This window comes from Tachysurus vachellii, chromosome 9, assembly GCF_030014155.1.
Source record: "Tachysurus vachellii isolate PV-2020 chromosome 9, HZAU_Pvac_v1, whole genome shotgun sequence".
NCBI lineage: Eukaryota > Metazoa > Chordata > Actinopteri > Siluriformes > Bagridae > Tachysurus > Tachysurus vachellii.
Genome location: NC_083468.1, coordinates 26,089,305 through 26,111,198, shown reverse-complemented (window position 1 = coordinate 26,111,198; position 21,894 = coordinate 26,089,305). Strand labels below are relative to the sequence as shown.

Here is a 21,894-nt window from a genome sequence, read left to right as displayed (position 1 = left end):
GACGGGACTAGTTTTCCAAACGACGTTCGAGTTAGAATTTATTTCAGCCGACATCTGTCATTTCATGTATGGATTTGGACGGGACTAACATCTCTGTGTTTATTACGGAGGTAGGAGTGTCTGTGTTTTACATGTGGGCGTTGCACAAGACCACATGTCCAGGACGCGTGGATTGCGTATGGTCATATTTTTATATAGAACTTCTTATAAACCCACTGGAATAAATACGTTTTTATATAATTTTCACGTTATGTAATTGACTATAGAAAGGAAAGTACTCTTACCTGAAACTGATATTACAGTAGCCAGTATTAACAATTTACGTGATTTGGCTCTTCTTGTTGATTTCATTTTTTCATTTCTTCACAAGGTAGCAAACACATCCATTATACATCCATTATTGGTGTGCAGAAAGCAGAACCTTGAATACCGGTGCGCTAGGGTTAATACGGTAGTTCACGTTGACCAAAACAGACAAGAAAACGCGTTTTGGAAAAAACTTTTTCGGCAATCACAGACATTCGCATTCAGATGGGATTAGATTTCTCAGAGCAGCGCTGATTTTGCTGAAAAACAGTAGGTAATTTGCTCTGGAATTTTTACACAGGTCGTGTGAGGAAAAAGACAGACATGGCAGATTCGGACGGGATTAAAATCACAAAGTACGTCTGTGAAACTGAAATTTCTCTAACGACCCACTGTAAAACTAGTCCCGTCCGAATAGGGCTTAAGCAACAATACGCAGAACCTAAAGTAGGTAGTTGGCAAGACTTCACAAAGTGAGTCATTTTAATATCATGTATATCAGACCATAACTTAAAGGTGGGGTGCTCGATGTTTGAAAGCCAATGTTGAAATCACCAAAACAAACACGCCCTTAACCCAGGGGTGTCACCCCTGTTTTGATAGCTCCACCCCACACATACATACGTAACCCAGACAACTATTATGGCGGAACCTGCTGGGGCAGATGACCGAGGGTATATTTTTATCAATAAATGAACTCAATGAGTAATACTATGGTAATAAAAATGTGTTTTTGTAGTACTGTGTGTTGTATCATGAAAGGTTTAGCTCCGTTTCACACGGAAGACGTTCAGTTCTCTCCAGCGCTGGAAAGCTGATCCTATATTAACACGGGTCCTACTTCTTGCCTTATCGTAAGCCTTTTTCGCTTTTCGTTTTTATCTGCCATGTCAATGTTTCAATCGCTTTCGGGCTAATGTCAGACATGCGCACTGAACACTCTCTCCGCCGCATATTGATCAGACACGCCCCTTTATGCTAATGTCAGACATGCGCACTGAACACTCTCTCCGCCGCATATTGATCAGACACGCCCCTTTATGCTAATGTCAGACATGCGCACTGAACACTCTCCGCCGCATATTGATCAGACACGCCCCTTTATGCTAATGTCAGACATGCGCACTGAACACTCTCTCCGCCACATATTGATCAGACACGCCCCTTTATGCTAATGAACACTGAACTCTCTCTCCGCCGCGTATTGATCAGACACGCCCCTTTATGCTAATGTCAGACATGCGCACTGAACACTCTCTCCGACCGCATATTGATCAGACACGCCCCTTTATGCTAATGTCAGACATGCACACTGAACACTCTCTCCGACCGCATATTGATCAGACACGCCCCTTTATGCTAATGTCAGACATGCGCACTGAACACTCTCTCCGCCACATATTGATCAGACACGCCCCTTTATGCTAATGCACACTGAACTCTCTCTCCGACCGCATATTGATCAGACACACCCCTTTATGCTAATGTCAGACATGCGCACTGAACACTCTCTCCGACCGCATATTGATCAGACACGCCCCTTTATGCTAATGTCAGACATGCGCACTGAACACTCTCTCCGACCGCATATTGATCAGACACGCCCCTTTATGCTAATGTCAGACATGCGCACTGAACACTCTCTCCGACCGCATATTGATCAGACACGCCCCTTTATGCTAATGTCAGACATGCGCACTGAACACTCTCTCCGCCACATATTGAGAAGACATGCCCCTTTATGCTAACTGGCTACACGTTTGTTTTGTTTGTCGGCCCGACTCAGTTTTCTGAAGCATTTTTCAAACATCTTGCACCCCACCTTTAAGGGGGACCTCTACTGTCATGGAGGTGCAGTGTTCAACGTTAAGGAATTTATTTTTATTGATGTCTTTGTTTCCTGTATCTGTGACATCCAGGCTAATATCCATCTTGTTGTTCATTGTATTCATGAAATGCCACAAATCTTTGCCAGTCAAACAGCACATATAATGAAGTTCTAAAGATCTTTGTCCTGCTGAGATTTATTCAGAAAGCTCCATCTAACTATTTGCAGAGCAAGGATTGAGAAAGCGAGACAAGCACTCCCAAGAGAGAAAGCACAATAAACCAAACCATCATAACCCACAAACCGCGTCCCAGCCTCTGTTCCCATGTTGTAAGATCCAAAGTCCAACCAAACGTTGGATCTTAAGCTCTATGAGCTGGAATTCAGCCTGTGGTGGTTTACAGTACTTCCCCTTCATGTTCTTTGCCTCTTACACCGATCTTCCATTGTGGAAGCTCCTTTGAGGAAATGTGTGTTTGCTCGTGGACATTAAGCACAAAGAATTAACACAGAACAGATCTCCCAGAGAGCAGAGTGAGAGAGAACAGGGTTTAGGGATCTCCATAGTTAATAAATACATATCCTTCTATATTTTTATTAGGATCAGAGATTGTTAAAGTGGGGTCTGGGAAGCAGAGCCAGCGAATTTATGATTTTTTTATTTATTTTTTTGTTACAGGAAATGACAACTCACTATTATAAAGGTCATTATAGTTATTAGCCTCTTTCACTGGTCAATTTGAATTGAAATGGTTTAATCCAAACCTCAGGAACTGAAAATAACTTTATAAAAATCATAACGATGATAATAATAATGTTAACTTTGGCCCAATGTGTTCCGTGGAAAATTCAGGGATAAAAATGGCTTCAAGGCTCCAAAATGGCTCCAAAAACCAGACTATTACTGAAAACATTGAAATAATATTTAAATAGTAGGATTTTGTTCTCAAAATAAATCTGTGTTGACGTGGATCCGTCAAATTTGTTTTACAGCTGGGTTGAGAAGTTAGTGTTGGAGAACCCCTGAGAACCCTAATTAGATACTGAAGATTAGCAGGTTTTTACTCAAAAATATGTAAAAATAAATAAATTCCATAAAAATGACATGTGAGCCATTCAACATATGAATCTAAAATGAGCTCTCAGACATTAATGGTCACCATCCCACCCCTTTCCCCACGTATTCCCCATTTTCACGCCATATCCTTGCATAGCCAGTCTAACAGGGTTTATTTTATTATAAAGTTACAGTTAGGTTAAATGAAGTCTCTTTGCCAAACAGTAGGTACAGTGCTATTTTAATCCCATCCTCTGTTTCCTGTCCCAGAAGGACGGACTGGACGACAACACAATCGAGCTAAGCAAAGTGCAGAGCGTGAAGGTGGTGGCGAAAAAGCGACGGGACTGCGGCCTACCTCGAGCTTTCGAGATCTTCACAGACAATAAGACATACGTGCTGAAGGCAGAGGATGAGAAGCATGCGGAGGAATGGCTGCAGTGCATCAACGTGGCTGTAGCTCAGGCCAAAGAGCGCGAGAACCGAGAAGCCACAACCTACCTGTAAGTCAGGAGTAATCCTCATGAACTACTGGCCCAAAAGGAACTATGGAAAAATGTTAACCCTGAACGCTGACTAGTTTGTTTTGATTATGTAATCCCTCTTCACTGGAAATCCTGGAGCCATTTTGTGCAACATTGTCATAGATGAGCAACAATGTGGTTCTCCAGCATTCAAGCAGAAAAAAACATCTAAACGCTGGTTCGGCTTTGATCATTCAGTACACGGAGTGAAGACGACAAAATTAAAGCTGGCTGTTTACCTCAAACCAAAAGAGCCAGAAAGATGCTTGTTTGGATCAGAGCTGCAGGATGATTTCCAGCTCCTTTGTTTTTGTTCATTTAGTCATGGAAACTTCAGCTGTAACATATCCGAGAGAAATTTTAAATAACATTCCTTATTATATCTTATTATAAAATGTTTTATATCTCGCAGTGCTAATCCTCCTAACCTCCTGGTATCTCATCAGCAGGTGAAGAAGCACGCCGTGTAACAACGCGCTCACTCCTACTGTAGATGTAGTTAAATCATCTGTTAATCTAGGAAGAGAGAGCACACTGTGCTGTCTTTATCTGTGAATTAAGCACACTCTCTGCTCCACAGGAAGACACAGGATGTTCACAGACATCAAAGAACATTTGCTCTGGGGTAAAAAAAAAAAAAAAAGACCCGTGTTAGAGATTGTTCACTGTTAGGAGCCACTTCCTGCTAATGCTAATACACCAGGCAGAACTTCTCAACAGACTGTCAGGAGACACATTTTCTTTTTCTTTTTCTTTTCTTTTTCTTTTTCAAGCTGGGAGTTAGTAGTATGAGGCTAATATCGTTCCATTCTTGGCCACGTCTTCAGTATCTCATGGCCACAAATTGTCTCATGACTTAATATTTGTTGGAAAGGTCATCAATATGCAGCCTCTTTTTTATTTTCTCATTCTCATGGTGCCAATACTTTTGGAGTTAACCACAAATAAATTCAGGCCAGATTCACCTATACTTGTATAATAAAATAAATAAACTACTAAAGTTTTTCTTCTGTACAAATGTACAAGCCAGAAAACACTGTAAAGCTCTGAAACCCAACAAAACCTGGCAGCTGAGCCTTAAACCCTACAGGATAGGAAGTGAGCGCATGAGACTTCTGGACAAACTACTATCGCTGGTCACTTTATTAGCAACACCTTTACACTCGTTCTGTTATCTAATCAGTCATTCAGGCAGGCAGACAGACAGGAAGGACAGTACATACGCTTCAGCTCACACGCTTCGAATGTTATCACTCGATTGAATGGATGTTATCAGTGGTTAATCGGACCATGCACTAGCACGGACTGAAATGTTCCAGTAATAGCTCTTTTTATGCTGAGCTCATCAGAATGAGCACATTAGGTGCAGGTGGAAGTCAAACGGCTAACCCCTTAACACTGACCGGACCACCAGCATCCTTTATCCAACTCACTGGTTGTATATTCATTATAATTTTCTGACCTCCTGCTGTTATGAGTGCATGACTGTGTTAGGTGTATAAACACAAGTGTCTCCAAACACTGAACAATCCACAACACTTTTCTGATCAAATCAACTCGGTCTCTCTCTCTCTCTCTCTCTCTCTCTCTCTCTCTCTCTCTCTCTCTCTCTCTCTCTCTCTCTCTCTCTGTCTCTGTCTCTCTCTTCTCTCTCTCTCTCACTCACTAGCTCGCTCTTTCTCTCTCTCTCTCTCTCTCTCTGTCTCTCTCTCTGTCTCTCTCTTTCTCTTTCTCTCTCTCTCTGTCTCTTTCTCTCTCTTCTCTCTCTCTCTCGCTCGCTCGCTCTTTCTGTCTCTGTCTCTCTCTCCTCTCTCTCTCTCTCTCTCACTCACTCGCTCTTTCTCTCCTCTCTCTCTCTCTCTCTGTCTCTCTCCTCTCTCTCTCACTCACTCGCTGTTTCTCTCCTCTCTCTCTCTCTCTCTCTCTGTCTCTCTCCTCTCTCTCTCTATCTCTCTCTCTCTCTCTTCTCTCTCTCTCTCTTTCTCATCTCTCCCCCTCTCTGTCTCTCTCTCTCTCTCTCTCTCTCTCTCTCTCTCTCTCTCTCTCTCTCTCTCTCTCTCTCTTCCACACCCACAGCACTGAGGTAATCCTCTGTTTCAGTAACACTGGCAGTTTTTCATCGTATGAATGTTCTGGACTGTGTAGATCAAATCCCTGGAACGACGCAGAGACTGTATGGTGATTACAATGAGTCAGTAGGAGCTGCTTTTAGAGAACACACTTCTCTGGCTCGTTCCTCAGGGGGAACCCGTAACGTTTCCATGTGGAACCTTACAAATAAAAACAAACAGGCGTGTTTTCCTGTCAGGAACCGTTTCAAGTACAGGCCTGTGTTTGGAAGCTCGGAAACGTACGCATTAACTAAAGTGTGTTGCGTTAATTCTAAACAATTGGTGGTTATTTTCATTAGTTTTCTATTAAAGCGGCTCTGAGATTAGACTCAGGTTATTCCAACTAACAGGCTTGTTCTAATATGTTAATGTTTCTATAGTAACAGCTCGTGTACTGTGGAATAAGAAGCATAAACACACCATCGATATTCTGTATGTATCATTCAGTGTCTTCAGTGTCTTTGTCACTGTCAGTTATTTCACCTTTCATTTTATAACTGCTGTACGTTTTGCAGATGTTCCATAACTTTAAATACAACCGTAATTGGACAAAAATTGTGTTCTTCTTTAATAAATAAAAATCATAATTGTTGGCAAATTGCTGATATATCAGAGGATTCAACCACATTGAGATGTGGTTTTATTGGAAACTAATCAGCTTCAGGGTGGGAGCATGTCAGGCAGGGGCGGTTCTAGAGGCGGGTCCACAGGGGCCCTGGCCCCTGCTGAAATCTGATTGGCCCCCGTTCCATCAATCGTTGACGAGAAGAACAACCGGAGAATTTTTAACAACGATCACAGATGCAACTCAAGCCCCAAACAATTGGCGGCACTCGAGCGTTTGAAAAAGGAATGTTGTCAAAATGTATTTGCACCGTACTGAATAAATTATTTTATGTGCTTGAATGTACCCTGTACTTGGCCCCTGAATGTAACATGTGGCCCCTTAATGGCCCCTGTTACAGAAAAATCCTAAAACCTCCACTGGTGACAGGCATTCATAATCATTTCTAAACTCTCATAGAACCTGTTAAAAAATGTATTTCTTCGCTTCTATTAAGGTTTTCGAACTGAAACCATTTCTGCACACCAAATAAAAATTTTCTTTGAGTGAAAACCAAAGTTCTGCACCCTGTCAGCTAATCTTATCCAGTCCCTACAAGATTTTAGAGGGGTTTTTTTTGTGATTGCTGCAGTCAGAAATTTGTGGGAGGGTTTTTTGGTGCTTCTATTTTATCGAATCTAATCAAAATGGTTTAAATTGCAGGCAAATATTCTTCTTCTTGACTCCTCCTGGTGAGACACACATGTAATGAGCTGTGTTCGTGACTGAATTTTAATCCGTGAAGAACTGAACGCATGTTGTGACGTCACGTGACTGAACAAAATCTACAGTAAACCTTTTGAAAAATCGCAAGATCCTTTTGAATATCACAGAGTTGGCTTGATTCTGGTCCATCAGCTGCAGTGTGTCTCACCAGCTTTAACTGCATCCCCCTGCATTGCTTTTCCACCCCCTGATTGACTCATCCTGCCAAAATAAATTTTTTAAATTTCATTTATGTTGTAAATCCGCACGTATTTCTGCGTGTACAGCTGTGTAAATATTTACCCACTTACACACAGGTTACATGTTCTCCTTACACTCGACCTGTCTTTATGTTCTTTCTCTCCTGATGGTGGACGATGGAGATTTTCAGCCTCTGTGACATAAAAATAACATTGATATATAACCGAGGAACCATTCACTGTGAAAAATCGTTGGCCGTGACGGAGCTCCTTTAAATGTATGATGTATTCGAAAAAATTTGAAATGTAATAACAAATAAAAATGATTCAGTTACTTGGTTTTTATTAACACATGTATATATATTTTTTTTCTCTGACACATATGCAACTTGACAACAATAAATAAACAAGACATTTTCATTACGAACATTTCCAAAAGATGTCTTTGTGCAGAACTGCTTAGCTTTCTGCGTTCTTCTACAGGTTCTTTGGGCCTCCTGAGATCACAATGTCTGTTCTTCACCTCTCTGTTAGATCTGTTGTCACGGCATGACCCATCGTCTCTCTTTGTCATCACTGATATTAATCCCAGTCTAATTAAAATCACTTCTGAGACTCGTGAGAGCATGAGGGTCAGTAGAGCCGCTCGTTCCCTGATCGTAGCACGTAACGGTAGTCATGGCGACAGGATTGCGCATCTGTTTCTGAGAGAATTTGCTCTTTCTCAAATACGTGAGTGTGATCAGCTGAGACTGAGATTTGTTCAAATCCTCTCAGGTTTTGGGGTTTGGGATCATATTAGATCACATCCAGATGGATCTATAAGTGTGTGTTTGTGTGCGTGTGCGTGTGTGTGTGTGTGTGTGTGTGTGTGTGTGTGAAATGGGTCGACCCTGGACAAACCCAGCCCGAGTTGCCGAAATGCTGAAAGCATTCAAAGACAAATCTCTTAATAATAGTGTGTCTGTGGTCTCATAACTCACACTCCATGAGAACGTGTGCTCTATAAGCGTTAGCTCTGTATGAGCTGAACCCCTCAATCTGGACCCCTTCCCAGTCTGGAGCTCTTTAAGGCAATGGCAGAAAAGGCTGCCTGACAGTCGATATACGTCCCTTTTAAACTTTATAGCAATTATATATCGCACTGATTTGCTCAGGTCCCAAATAACAAGTAACAAATTCCACTTTGTGAATAATGACCATCACGCCAATATTCTCTAGAACGTCTCAGTTTCCCTTCACTGGATCTAAGAGACTCTGAAAGCTGTTCCAGCATGAAATTAGATTTGTAAAGTTTGTCGTGACAAACTTTGATGTTTGACAAAGCAAGTATTCGCAAAGGCCAGTGTTTTTTGGAGGCAAGTGGACATAAGGACCAGTGTTACGTTTGGAGGCAAGTGGACAGAAAGCTAGGGTGCCAAAACATTTGGAGGCAAGTGGAGACGAGCATGTGACATCATCCGAATACTCTTGAGGAAGTTCCCCACATTGGGATGAGTGTTTTGATATGTCACATGTCCATGTTGTGCTAATTTTTGATTTTCCCCTGACGTCATGTGATGTCACTAGAATACCCGTGAGTGTTTTGATATATGACATGTCAATGTTGTAACAAGTTTTTTGATTTTGCATATATTGGGGGCGGAGCTGCGGGACAACCGAAAGGCCAGTCGGTACACCAATTTAAGTATCACCCTAAAGGAGCTGGCCGAGTTTGGTGTAGATAGTTCGAAACCTCCAAAGTTTATAATGGGAGTCTATGGGAAAAAAGGCTATTTTGAGACCCGGTACCAGAAGTACCAGAACTCAGATCACTTAGAAAAGTAATAGCAACCAACTTCATACCAGGCTCTACAACATATCCGAATTTGGTGCATGTGGCTCGGAAGCCCTAGGAGGAGTTACTCTTGATATATTTTTGTCTATGCTTAAATAGGAAAACAGAATGTTGGCTTCTACAAAGCGACATAATAAAGTGCACAAATGGAGCTCCATGAACACGTGAGTTCAACATGTTCTATGCTATTAACTCTATAAACTAACTCCTTTTTTTGTCCATATTTTTTCTCAGATCTCACTGTCATCAATTCCGCCTTTGCGTCACGGTTCCATAGTGACTAGAGGTTCGAGGTTGTCTTGTATTTCTTATAAGGATGTGATGTTGTATTATGTGTTTTGTAATGCACTTAAAGAGCAAACAGAACCAGCACACACACACACACACACACACACACAATATTAATACTGATTATTTTGAAATATATTATCCACGTCATGGATTCCTGCTTTGTGCCATGGTTTTCATAGCAACAAGCATCATGCGCCTTAGTTTCAGTTTTCTGTTTCAGTCTAGTCTCTGCCACTTCCTGGATTTCAAAGTTTTTTTTCTGATTCCTAGTTCTGTGATTTTTCCATTTTTGTCCCAGGATTGTCCCATGATTGTCCCAGGAGTATCCAAGAATTGTCCCAAGAGTATCCCAGGATTATCCCAGAATTGTCCCAGGATTGTATCTAGATTGCCGCATGATTGTCCCTGGACTGCCCCAGGATTATCCCTGGATTGCCCCAGGATTATCCCTGGACTGCCCCAGGATTATCCCTGGACTGCCCCAGGATTATCCCTGGACTGCCCCAGGATTATCCCTGGTGATTTTTAGTATTCCAGTATTTAGTATTCTTTTTCTATTTTGCTGTTATTGCGAGTGGAAAAACATTTCCGGTGCGTTGAAAACTTTCTCTATCTGTTTGCTGTGAAATTCTAATTACGTTCATTTATTTCTTATTAAACGGCACGTCTATATCATCCGTGTGAAAGACGCAATACAGACCCCGATACTCTATCATCTTGCATCTCTTTCCTCGCAGGTGTTCAGCTGGTTTTTACACACACTCCACACACCGGGTTAGTGTGTGTACAGCTGTGTACTGTACATGACGAACCCTCGAGTCGGCCGTCCTCTCAGCATGTCCTTAACCTAATGAGAAATACACGGAACATGACACGTGTCTGTAGTTTGTATGTATTCTGTTGGTCATGTCCAACCCAGAGTTGTGTAAACAGTCTGGAGTCGTGGCTCGGCACAGATTTATATCCCGCACTCACTAGACTTCATATATTTTTCTTTCACTGCAGTTACTGAATCATATGAAGTGACTAAGAAGCTGAAAGTGTAACATGTTAGTCATCGGGGGGTGAATTTGCCTGTGTGTGTGTGTGTGTGTGTGTGTGTGTGTGTGTGATTGTTTCCAGATCTCTGAATAACCTTTGCACACTAAAATAGATGCATTTCATTTCATTGGTTTAACTCAGGAATGTTCCACATCTCGATGCACAGCATTTAAAAAATATTATTGGTGAAACTAATAAACAAGACATGAAGTGATGAAAGTTTGGGCTTGTGATAGGACACACACACTTTCACTTCATCTCTGTTCCCTGGAAAAAAAAAAGAACAACAATACTCCATCGCGTAGTACATTATTGTACGGTTTAACCTTTCACCTTAAAGCGTATTAGTGAGTTCTGTAGAATATTTACCGGCTACAGAACGAATAAATCACCAAAGGGATAGTTAGAAGTTCATGGGAGTTTATGGTGCTGAATAAGGAATAAAACACACCACACACACACACACACACACACACACACACACACACACACACAGCAAAAAGAACGACGAGAACCAGAATTACCTCCGTTTTTGTAGTATTGTGCCGTAATTATGTTTAACCTGCAGAGAATGTGAGCTCATTTTGGAAAACGGACACATTTCCTCTCCACTTGACCCTTTGTGTAGGGATTAAATATCCAGGCTTCTACTCGTTTGTCATGCCGAGAGCGCTCTTCCTACTATAAACACAGGAGAAAGGAGGGAAAAAAATACGTCAACTAAATGTCAATACACAGAGGATTTCAGGCATTAAATGTCATTATGCTAATGTCTCCCAGAAAATAAAAGCGCTGGGACATCTGGTTAAAATTCCCGAGTTAAAATGAAAAGTTTGCTTTAATGGCTTAAAGATTAGGAGGGAAAAACAATGTTTCTGTATTTTTAAAAAAATCCTACGTGCGACCTGAACGCGCTGCTATTCATCATGTGGATGTGTCGTGTGACGCTGGCACCGTGCTTTCAGCTCCATTTGCGGTGTTTTGGCTCGGCTGGCGAGACGAGCCAATCGCTGAGCACGAGCGTCTATTAATCCTTTTCAGCATTGTGAAAGAGCTCGGCGATTCCTGCGAACTCACATCACACACACATTAAGCGGCGATCGTACGAGAGCAGATGTTAACCAAATGAAAGCATAAACGCTCTCAGGCTTAAAATGTGGCATTAAGGATAAAAATAAAGAAATCAATTACGGCTCATTTACAAGCAAGCTGATTCTACGCCTGCCAGGAATCTTATCAGAGTAATTAAGAGAATGTGATTTCAGTCCATGCGTTTGGAAGCCGATGGGGTTTGACACTCGGGCTATTTTTAAAGTGTAAATCTGTTAAGTACTGCTGAGTATCAGAGTCGGCGGTGATCGTTAACAGATTCTGTAGCACCGTGGCTATAAAACTGCTTTTTTTTATGCGATGTTAAGATGTTTACAGTTTATACCACATCACGTCAGTTCTTGATCCCGATGGCTGAAAGGTGTGGCTTTATTTTCTTATTTTTCATTAAGAGTTTATATTAATCCATTATTGTTTGTTTCTATAGTAACGGCTTGTTCAAAGATAGTGAAACGTGTGTAATGGTGAATACGATGAAAGGAGTCTCCAGTGTCCAGAGAAAGCTGTTGTCAAAGAGAGAGAGTGTGTGTGTGTTTGTGTGTTTGTGTGTGGAGTTTGCATGTTCCCTCCCATGGTTCAGGGGTTTCCTCAGGGTTCCTCGGTTTCTTTCACCAGTCTGCAGACGTGAAAGCGATCTCTAAATTGTCCGTAGTGTGTATTTGTATGTAGGATCGTTCTCCAGCTCGTGCCCCGAGTCTCCTGGGATAGATAACCTGTGACCCTGTGAAGGATAAACACCACAGAAAATGGATGGAGGTCAGTAAAAAATAAAACGTGACCAAATGTACGATGATTTGTGTGTGATCTCTAAAGACACTAAAATTAAAATGAATTGCATTTGTTTTAATGTTTCCCCAAATTTAGAAATGTAGAGAATAATCTGAGAAAAGTGTGTAAAATGAAATAAAAATGTAGAGAAATATTTCTGAGAGAAAGGTTTTAAAAAATGGTTCAAATGATCAACAGATATTGATTTATTTTCTATCGCTTATCCGAACTACCTCGGGTCACGGAGATCTCAGGCGTCATCGGGCATCAAGCCAGGATACACCCTGGACAGAGTGCCAACACATCACAGGGCACACACACACACTCTCATTCACTCACGCAATCACACACTACAGACAATTTTCCAGAGATGCCAATCAACCTACCATGCATGTCTTTGGACCGGGGAGGAAACCGGAGTACCCGGAGGAAACCCCCGAGGCACGGGGAGAACATGCAAACTCCACACACACAAGGCGGAGGCGGGAATCAAACCCCCAACCCTGGAGGTGTGAGGCAAACATGCTAACCACTAAGCCACCATGCCCCCCCTATCAACAGATATTGATTTTTATTTTTTACATATTTATTACTTTGCAGCTTAAGTGCTTATTTACTTTACTTATTATAAATTATAATACAGCTTCCTATTTTTGTCATTTATAACATCAGCCCCAACATGTCACATGATCATGTCCCATTCACACCAGTGTCATGTTCCACCCCAGTAGCACCCATGTTTAACTTCTGGTGGTTTCTTTGTCAAGCACTTTTTGTTGTTGTTGTTGTTGTTGTGTTGCCATGGGTACTATATTCTTGCTCCTAGTCTACAGGTTTTGCCTTATATTTTCCCTTTAGTTTCATGGTTCGTGAGTTCACATTGTTGTTGTTTTGCATTTCATACATTAAAACCCTGCAGATGATTTTGTCCATAAGAAAAGAAAAATCCTTAGTGATGAATTTGACAAAAATGACTTGGTAAAGTGCTTGAGAAGCTTCACTTCACTAATGACCTGTGAAATGTGAATAAAGTCCTCCGGCATGCTGTTTTGATTAAAGTGTGTGTGTGTGTGTGTGTGTGTGTGTGTGTGTGTGTGTGTGTGTGTGTGTGTGTGTGTGTGTGTGTGTGTGTGTGTGTGTGTGTAAGACCATGTGCATGGAGCACAAACTAAACCCAAACCAGTGCAGACAAAGTGTGGACATGTATATATTTAGTCAATCAGACAGCTGATCAGAAAAAAATATTCGAATGTGACTTTTTCCTTCAGTAAGTCTAAAATATTTATATCAACTCTCACTTCGTAAGAAACGATGACAAATGTGTTCAGTAAGATATGTGAAACATATGACAGAAACTCCACTAAGACATGTTGGCACGTATGTGACATAAGTTCTAGCTGTGGTATCCAGAGACCCAGAGAAAGCAACGGGAGGAAGTTGTGGAGAGAACTGTGAGAGGGAACAGGAAGGTCATTGCCAGGGGTTTAACTGGATGTGGCTGTGTGTGACACAGAAAGAGAGAGCATGTCTGGTAGTTGTTTGATGGTTCAGGCCAAAACCTAAATGCAACCGCAGGATTTCTCTTCATTTGCTCTGGTTCAAGAACATCCTGGTCACTATTTGGAGCAGAAACCACGATGACCACATTACAGGCCTTATGGATTCATAGTCTCGGTTTTAATGGGCGTCGTCACACGTTTCGGGTTTTCAGTTGTATACATCTGACGTTATTCCAGACCAGTCATTCATAATTTGGAATTCTTAAAGGAGAAATGTCAGAATAATGAAAAGCAATGTCTTCCCAGAGCTATGGGAAATAGGAGTGATTTCTATAGTAACAAATTTGTAGGTTTGAAGATAAGCAAGAAGCACAATACAGTGACCGACTCAGAAAGACATTTTACATATATGAAATCTCTCCACTGAGTGTATAAAGCCTTGACCGCAGTAGAAACCACTGAACTGCTCACGTTTTCTCTGACGTCAGGAATCGTAAGCGCTTGCATCCACTCAGGCGGTGAGGCATTTCATCACTCCTGCTCCTCGCCTACAGACCAAGTTCAAATGTTCAAGCTTCATTATTTTTTACATGCATGTTGCAATTGTGTGTGGTGATGTAGTGGAATTGTTTTCATACAAATAGATGTTTACTAGTAGAACAGGACAAAACATGATCGATATAATAAATTAGAATTAACATACAGTAAATATTTTACTCTGTCAAATATGTAATGAGGATAAATAGAATGTAGTGAAATGTACAAATTTTATATAGAATCATACAGGGTGCCTAAACCTTTCTTATAATGCATCTGCTCAGCTGTGACTTTTATGAGCGTCAGTTTGTGGCTTATACCACATGTATACTGTGTGTACAGTAAAGACTACACAGGCAGAGGAATTGTCTCTCTCTACTAATGCAGAATTTGATGAAAAAAAACATTGTTTACCTTTTTCCTTCTAGTGCCCATCGGTCCACTTCGTCCCACTCATCCAGAGTATGACCCTCCTGGCTGGCTCACCGAATCTAGTGTACACCTCCAGGGTTGGGGGTTCGATTCCCGCCTCCGCCTTGTGTGTGTGGAGTTTGCATGTTCTCCCCGTGCCTCGGGGGTTTCCTCTGGGTACTCTGGTTTCCTCCCCCGGTCCAAAGACATGCATGGTAGGTTGATTGGCATCTCTGGAAAATTGTCCATAGTGTGTGATTGCGTGAGTGAATGAGAGTGTGTGTATGTGCCCTGCGATGGGTTGGCACTCTGTCCAGGGTGTATCCTGCCTTGATGCCCGATGATGCCTGAGATAGGCACAGGCTAACCGTGACCTTGAGGTAGTTTGGATAAGCGGTAGAAAATGAATGAATGAATGAATTATATAAAAACATTTTGAAAATTGTTGTAAGGTGAGAGTAATAAAACACTTTGGCACGTGCTGATATAGGAACATAATCAACAACAAGGTGGATACAGTGTTTTATTCTGTACTTATTAAAGCTGAAGGCCCTGAGCTTGGTGTGGATATCAGATCAAAATGAAAAAAACTTATACAAGTTAAATGGAGGACTTGGGATTCAAACTCACAACCTTCTGATTAGTAATCCAACACCTTAACCACTAGGCTGCCACATCCTATTTAACATTTCTGTAGTGGTCCTATATGTAAAAGAAAAAAAAAAGAGGCCCCACTGTAAACCATGTGCATGTCTGGTTTTAATCTGAGTGTGAAATCAGATAAAGAGTATTTGAGCACTACACAGGAACAGATATGAAAATCTAATATGAAATCTCAATCGTTTCGAGAGGTCCCATTCTAGATCAGATCTTTGGAGAAGATCTTCATAGAACAATCCTCAGAGCTCAGACAGGACTGCACTAGAGCAGAACACTGAGCACTTCCTGTTGCATCTCGATGAAGTAATACAGTAAAGTCAAACACATGACGTGAAGATGTGGACTAGCTGTTACTTCATTCCACAGCTATCCAGACGTTATGAGGAGCACTGCAGAAGTATTTGTACTACCAGACAGATAGTTTAATTCACACCTTGAATCGTTTGAAAGTAAAACCATTTTTCTGGAACGTGAACAAATTCGTAGAAACGTCACATTCATGCCACTTGTTTAATGAAACAGGTTTTAGACTTGAGAAGCTGTCTTTTTTTTATGCTATTGTTTCTTTATCAGATTCGTGTGGAGGATGAACCTCAGCTGTTCATGTCAGCCTTTTCATGATGTCATCAAAAAAAAAAAAAAAAAAATTTCACATTTGAATCTCAGCAGGATCAAATTCCTCCTTGTTTTTATTTCTTTGGCAACATTTAATTGCAAAACCCGGTCCAACATCAGCACACGTCCTCTGGGGTACTTTCGCGACTACCAGCCAAAAGCTCGTTCACCGTCTCCTAGACACCCGATACGTTTTCTTCTCTTTTTCTTTTCTGCTTTCATGCACAGTCATCCTCATGTGCAGATCCGTGTGTGGTTGAAAGCATGGAGCTGCCAGGAAGAGAGTGAAAAAGCACAAATAGATTAAGAGATCAAATGGAGAAATAATAAAGAACGGAGAATGGAAATGTATGACTTTATAAACAGCCTTTAATGGGCTGGTAAAAGGCGCAAATACACAGAGAGCAAGAAAAGCGATGAAGGGGACAAATTTCAGCATCAGACAGAAAGAAATAATTAAAGAACAAATGCGAGCGATGGAGCTCCCTGCGAGACAAGAAGCAGCATGTGTTTTCACTCAGGTCCTCTTCTGGCTGTGAGTTTCCCAGTGCGGTTTTGAGGCAGGCATGTGTAATTAACTCCCATTTCTCTTAATACGGCTCTGTGCACTGAAGTTGTAGCTAAAGAGGAACACAATACTCATGCTGAGCTCTTCAATGTCACTTAGAGTTCATCTAGGATTTTTTTCCACACTCGTATGTGTACTATATTTAAGAGAGAAGAAACGTACGTAGAGATAAGAGCTGCTCTTCATTCCCTTGAGCTCTGTAATGTGACAGGATGGTTTTTATTGGACACACATTGTATTAAAGCAGCTTTACTGATCGAGATCCCTAATTATAGGTGATTTCAATGCTGTAGAAAGAACTCATAAAGTAGATTGTGTGAATAAGAAGCCTGGGATGAGCACAGGACAGTCTTAATGACTACAGTAGCTCTTAGGTTTCTAAGGAATCAACCCACTCAGTCCACTTTCATGCAGTCTGTTAAATCCATATATAGGGTATGTGTTAGTTTTGTCATCCAATAACTGTGACTTCAAATAACTAATAGACTGAATGACAGAATGCGACTGAGCCTCGTGTTTGGGGAAGTGTTCTTGTCAGGACATACAGTAGATCTTGTTTATCTCGCAGGTCTAGGTGCGAGTTGAAGTGAGCAGTTATTTCAACATTCTAGGTTACCAGATTTAAGAAAGATAAATCACTTACTTATGAGTCTAAGTTATGCTCTATGGCCTAAAGTTTGTGCACCTCTGACCAGCACACCCATGTGTGTTTGTTGGCCGTCTCATTCTGATATCTTTCTCTCTCTTTGCTGTTATAATCAACTCTTCTCTCCTCATCTCTTCTCTGGAGGCTTTCCACTAGATGTTACCAGTAGGGAAGTGGGAGCTCAGAGGTTAAGGCATTGGACTACTGCTCTGAAGGTTCAATCTCAGTACTACCACTACAACAACTGGGCCATTGAGTAAGGCCCTTAACCCTCAATGGATAAGTTGATGAATGTAAGTTGCTCTGGATAAGGGCATCTGCCAAATGCCAAAAAATGTAAAATTTAAATGTGGCTGTGTGGAACTGAAGGCTCTGTGTAGGATGCTCGTGTTCAACATTAACCCTTAATGTAAAATAAGTGAAACTCTTTATACAGTTTTCCATGAGGAGATGTTTATTGATCATTGTTGGAAGGAGACTCCATTGTGAGTGCTTTGTACTGACATCTTCAAGACAGACGTGTTCACTTGTCTTTCTGGTTTCTCTGTAAAACGACAAGCTGCATTTTTTTTGTCTTATTCACTTCAAGAGAGAAGGAAAAAATAGAGTGTTGTGAAGGAAAAACTGTTTCTAGTTGCTGGAACATAAGTGAGAACAGGAACGTACTTGTTTTAAGGATGTTCCTCAACATTCTGAATAATGTGTCTTTCATTAGTAAGTAAAAGTACATTTCTTAGGTGTAAAAAGGAACAGTATAAAACCACTGGCATGTGTTGTTTTTGTAAAATAATCAACTTATTGACTGGTGATAATGTAACCGTATGCTTCTGTGGTCTGCGTTGTGTTTGGAATGAGTGAAGAAAGACAGGAGGTCACTGGATTGGGTCTGCATAGAGAATGTATTTTTATATAGACCGGCCTTCACGGCAGCCTCAGCTCACACATCAGTAACACTCTTTCGTTCAGGAGAAAGATGGAAAAGACCAATAAGAAAAAGACCAAAAGAGCAATACAGCAGGTATGGCTACCTGGGCTGAACCACTTTGTTGTAAAAGGGGGGGAGAAACCATCACCTCCTTACAGACCCTTTTTAATGTATTTTTATAAACACCGTTTTAAACAATGGTAGAACTGTACCCAATGCATATTAACAGGAAAATCTTGTGAAATAAAACAATTTTAACATTGTTACAATAACATTTGTGTCAGTGATTCATTTCTTTATAATGAAAAACAGGCTTTGTGGTTTATTATCTTTTGATTAAATGCTGACAAAAACAAATGCCCAGATTAATCAACACTGAATAGTGAATGTTGTCAGAGCTGAAGTCTGAAGTCCAAGGTACTAAGCTCGAAATCCACATCTTTTTCATTAAGTGAGTAGCCTGTAATGGTGAAATTAACCCCAAATCAGTGTTTTGAACAGGCTGCAGATCTTCAGCTTGGAGTCTGGTTTCAAATCTGTGGTTTGAATTGAAGACAGGAAACACACACAAAACTAACAACACAAATAAGCTTGAAATGTTTTGCATGGCAGAAAAGCCAAATCCTCTATAAGCCTGTTTGAAATGACAGGAAGTTCTTGATTGTTGTTTTTCCCTCTTGGAGATTTGATCAAAATTGTGATTAAACTCTACAGCACCCAGTCTGACTAAAAACATCAGTCATTACGTGTGTTGTTCAGTTTATATGTTCAGTTTTGTCCGTTTTAAACAAAACCAGCTGTAACACACCGAGCTAATATCTAGAATTCCTTTCATTAATGCTAGGTATCGTTTGCAGGTGATAAAACGGCGCCCTCTAGTGGTCACGATCGTAGCTTGACATCAATACAATCCTTATAGGAGTGGTAAATAAGCTGTTATTTGGAAAAGAAATTAAGTTTAGATTGCAAAACAGTATTATAGTCTTACTAAAATTTGATTTGAAAATCTCTTTACTAGAAAACGCTGTAATGTTTGGGAAGTGGTAGCCTAGTGTTTCTAATCCCAGGTCTGCAAAGCTGCCACTGCTGGGCCCCTGAGCAAGGCCCTTAACACTAAATTGCTTAGTTGTATAAATTAAAATAAATTGTAAGTCACTCTGGAGAAGGCCGTCTGCTAAATACCGTAAATGCAAATGTCATTCATAAATGAGTCAACTCTTTGAACCGACTCTTAAAATGGGGTCGTGTGGTAGTCTAGTGGTTAAGGTGTTGGGCTACCAATAATGTTGTATAAAAATTAGATAAGTCTATACGGATAAGGGCGTCTGCCAAATGCTGGAAATGTAAGTGTAATGTTCATGTCCTGTACGGTTGGTGTGGTGACGTTCTCCACCCTTGCGATCCAGTTTACCAGTAGAAATGGGATTTGCCTTGTTAACATCTCCTTCCAAGTCGAGATGGAGAGAGTGAAGAAAAAAATAACACATGCAAAATAATTCAGTGAATATCGCAGAGGTCTTGTTCAGCTTGCTAAGCTGAGGACCAGACTGTCCTGCCTGAAAACCATCACTGAGGAAACTAATACAAAAAGGCGTGATGAAAGTTCCATGCTTCATTGTCTCGTTATGAGATCGTCCAAGGCCAGTGAAGGATGAAGTGTGGAACAAAAGCCAAGGTTATGAAAAATGATTTTTAATTTGAGCTTCATAACAACAGTACAGATGCTTCCCATATGTGTGAGGAAATCCTTCAACAAAATGGGCCTAATTGTGGATTGAAATTGGAGGTCGTTAGAGGAACAAAAGCCTATTGAGTTCTCTCTCTCTCTCAGTTCGTCTGTATTCTTTGCGCCCTCTCCTGTCTGCAAGGTGAATTACAATGGAATTGATTTTTAAAATTTCCTTTCTCCATTTTGAAATATCTTCTAAATAATCAGTTCTCCTCTTAGGAAATTAGGCTTATAATCTTTGGATCTAAGCGAGTCTCAGAGGCAGAGCTCATTTTGGGTCATTCTTAAGCCTGGAACCAATAAACCAGCTAAAATTCTATCACATGAGAACATCATGCTTTTATTGGAAAAGAATCAACAGGATGGTTTCCAATAACAGCATATACTGGGAAGTTTTATTCCTTAGACATAAAGTCAGACATTTCTGCAAAATGTACTAAATAATGACACGTAAAACTTTCTGTCTGTCTAATTTATATGCAATGATATAACTGCTAGACACAGGAACAGTTTCTTTCCCCAGACAATCACCCTGATCAGAACTGTCAGTCATCACATCATCTGTATATATTACACACACTACTGCTGCTATATATTGTACAAAAAGCATAATATTGCACAATATTGTTATTTGCACTCCCACACTTTATGTACATGACTGTATGTCATATTCTATATTCATATTTACTCGTTCTGTCTATATCGCATCTCATCGTCTGCATTGTCTTGTATAGTTTGTATAGTATTGTGTTATTTATGGCTGTATTTTTGAGAGACACAAACAGCTGGAACCAAATTCCTTGTGTGTGTCAACACACTTGGCCAATAAACCTGATCCTGATTCTGATTCTGATGATGTTGAACATCCAGTTAACAAGTTAGTTCCTGTTATCACTCACTCACTCTGTCCTGAAGATAACTTTAAATTGCAGCTTTCTATTACAAAGCGCTGACACTGGAGACTCCTTCTCTAAAAGTCAACTAAAATCCCCTTCAAACCTTCACCGCATCAACAACTATATAACAACACATTTTTTGAAACAGCAGATTATCCACTATATCGTCCCCTTTGGTGCTGTTAATTATCGCTAATTTGAAATTATTACGCTGTTATTAAGAAAAATTAATAAGTGTTCAAAGAAAAAAGGTTTCCATGCATAATGAGGCAAGGATATGAGAGAAACCTCTTGTTTGAAACAACAATGATTGGTATTTTAGCTAGCAAGTCAGTGTTAGCCAGCTAGCTTACTTGGCTAACTAGCTAACCGTAAAATACAAGATTGTTTTGTTAGAAGGGGAAAGATTCTATCAGTGTACGATATCACGTTTAAGCTAGCCAGCAAACTAGCAAAAATATGATGAGAAGAATAAAACTGAGTGTATTTTATTGTTCAGTATGTGCCTGCCTTGTGTGCAGTTTATTATATCTATCATCTGTTAGTCTTTTAGCTAATTGGCTACTGCTAGCTTTCTGCTAGCTTGCTAGCATCCTATGGCTGGGATGTGATGTTGTAGGGTATGACGTTTCAGGTTGCGTTAACAAGGAGGTTTTATTTTTCTGGGTGGATCCAGTTATCCAGGGACATATGAAAGGAGTCTCCAGTGTCAGAAAAGGGAAATGAAGAGAAGGTGAGACTGCTATAGTATATAGTATATATAGTGAGAATATATAGTGAGAACAGGAACAAATTTGTTTCACAGATGTAACTGTAAATGGATAAAAACTCTTTATTTATTTTTTTTTAAAGAGAACTATAAGAGAAATAAAACACTTACTAGACTTCCTGATTTATATGTATAAAACCCTGCTGTAATGCAGTTTACGTGACTGATTATTTCCCTTCAGCATTGTGTCGTTACCGTGTGAAGGTATATTAATATATATATATATATATATATATATATATATATATATCAAATAT

The 21,894-nt window shown here is 40.4% G+C and overlaps 1 protein-coding gene across 2 annotated transcripts in view; it reads left to right on the top strand.

Moving 5' to 3' along the window:
• veph1 (ventricular zone expressed PH domain-containing 1) overlaps positions 1-5,306 on the top strand; it is an 87,737-nt gene extending 82,431 nt beyond the window's left edge. Inside the window, exon 14 of one of the 2 annotated variants that reach the window (XM_060878713.1) lies at positions 3,465-5,306. In XM_060878713.1, the coding sequence (XP_060734696.1) occupies positions 3,465-3,698 (234 nt within the window). In that variant the 3' untranslated portion in view covers positions 3,699-5,306. Of the gene's footprint in view, positions 1-3,461 lie in introns of both variants that reach the window. The other variant, XM_060878712.1, reaches the window with a different exon arrangement.
• Positions 5,307-21,894: the final 16,588 nt, after the last annotated feature.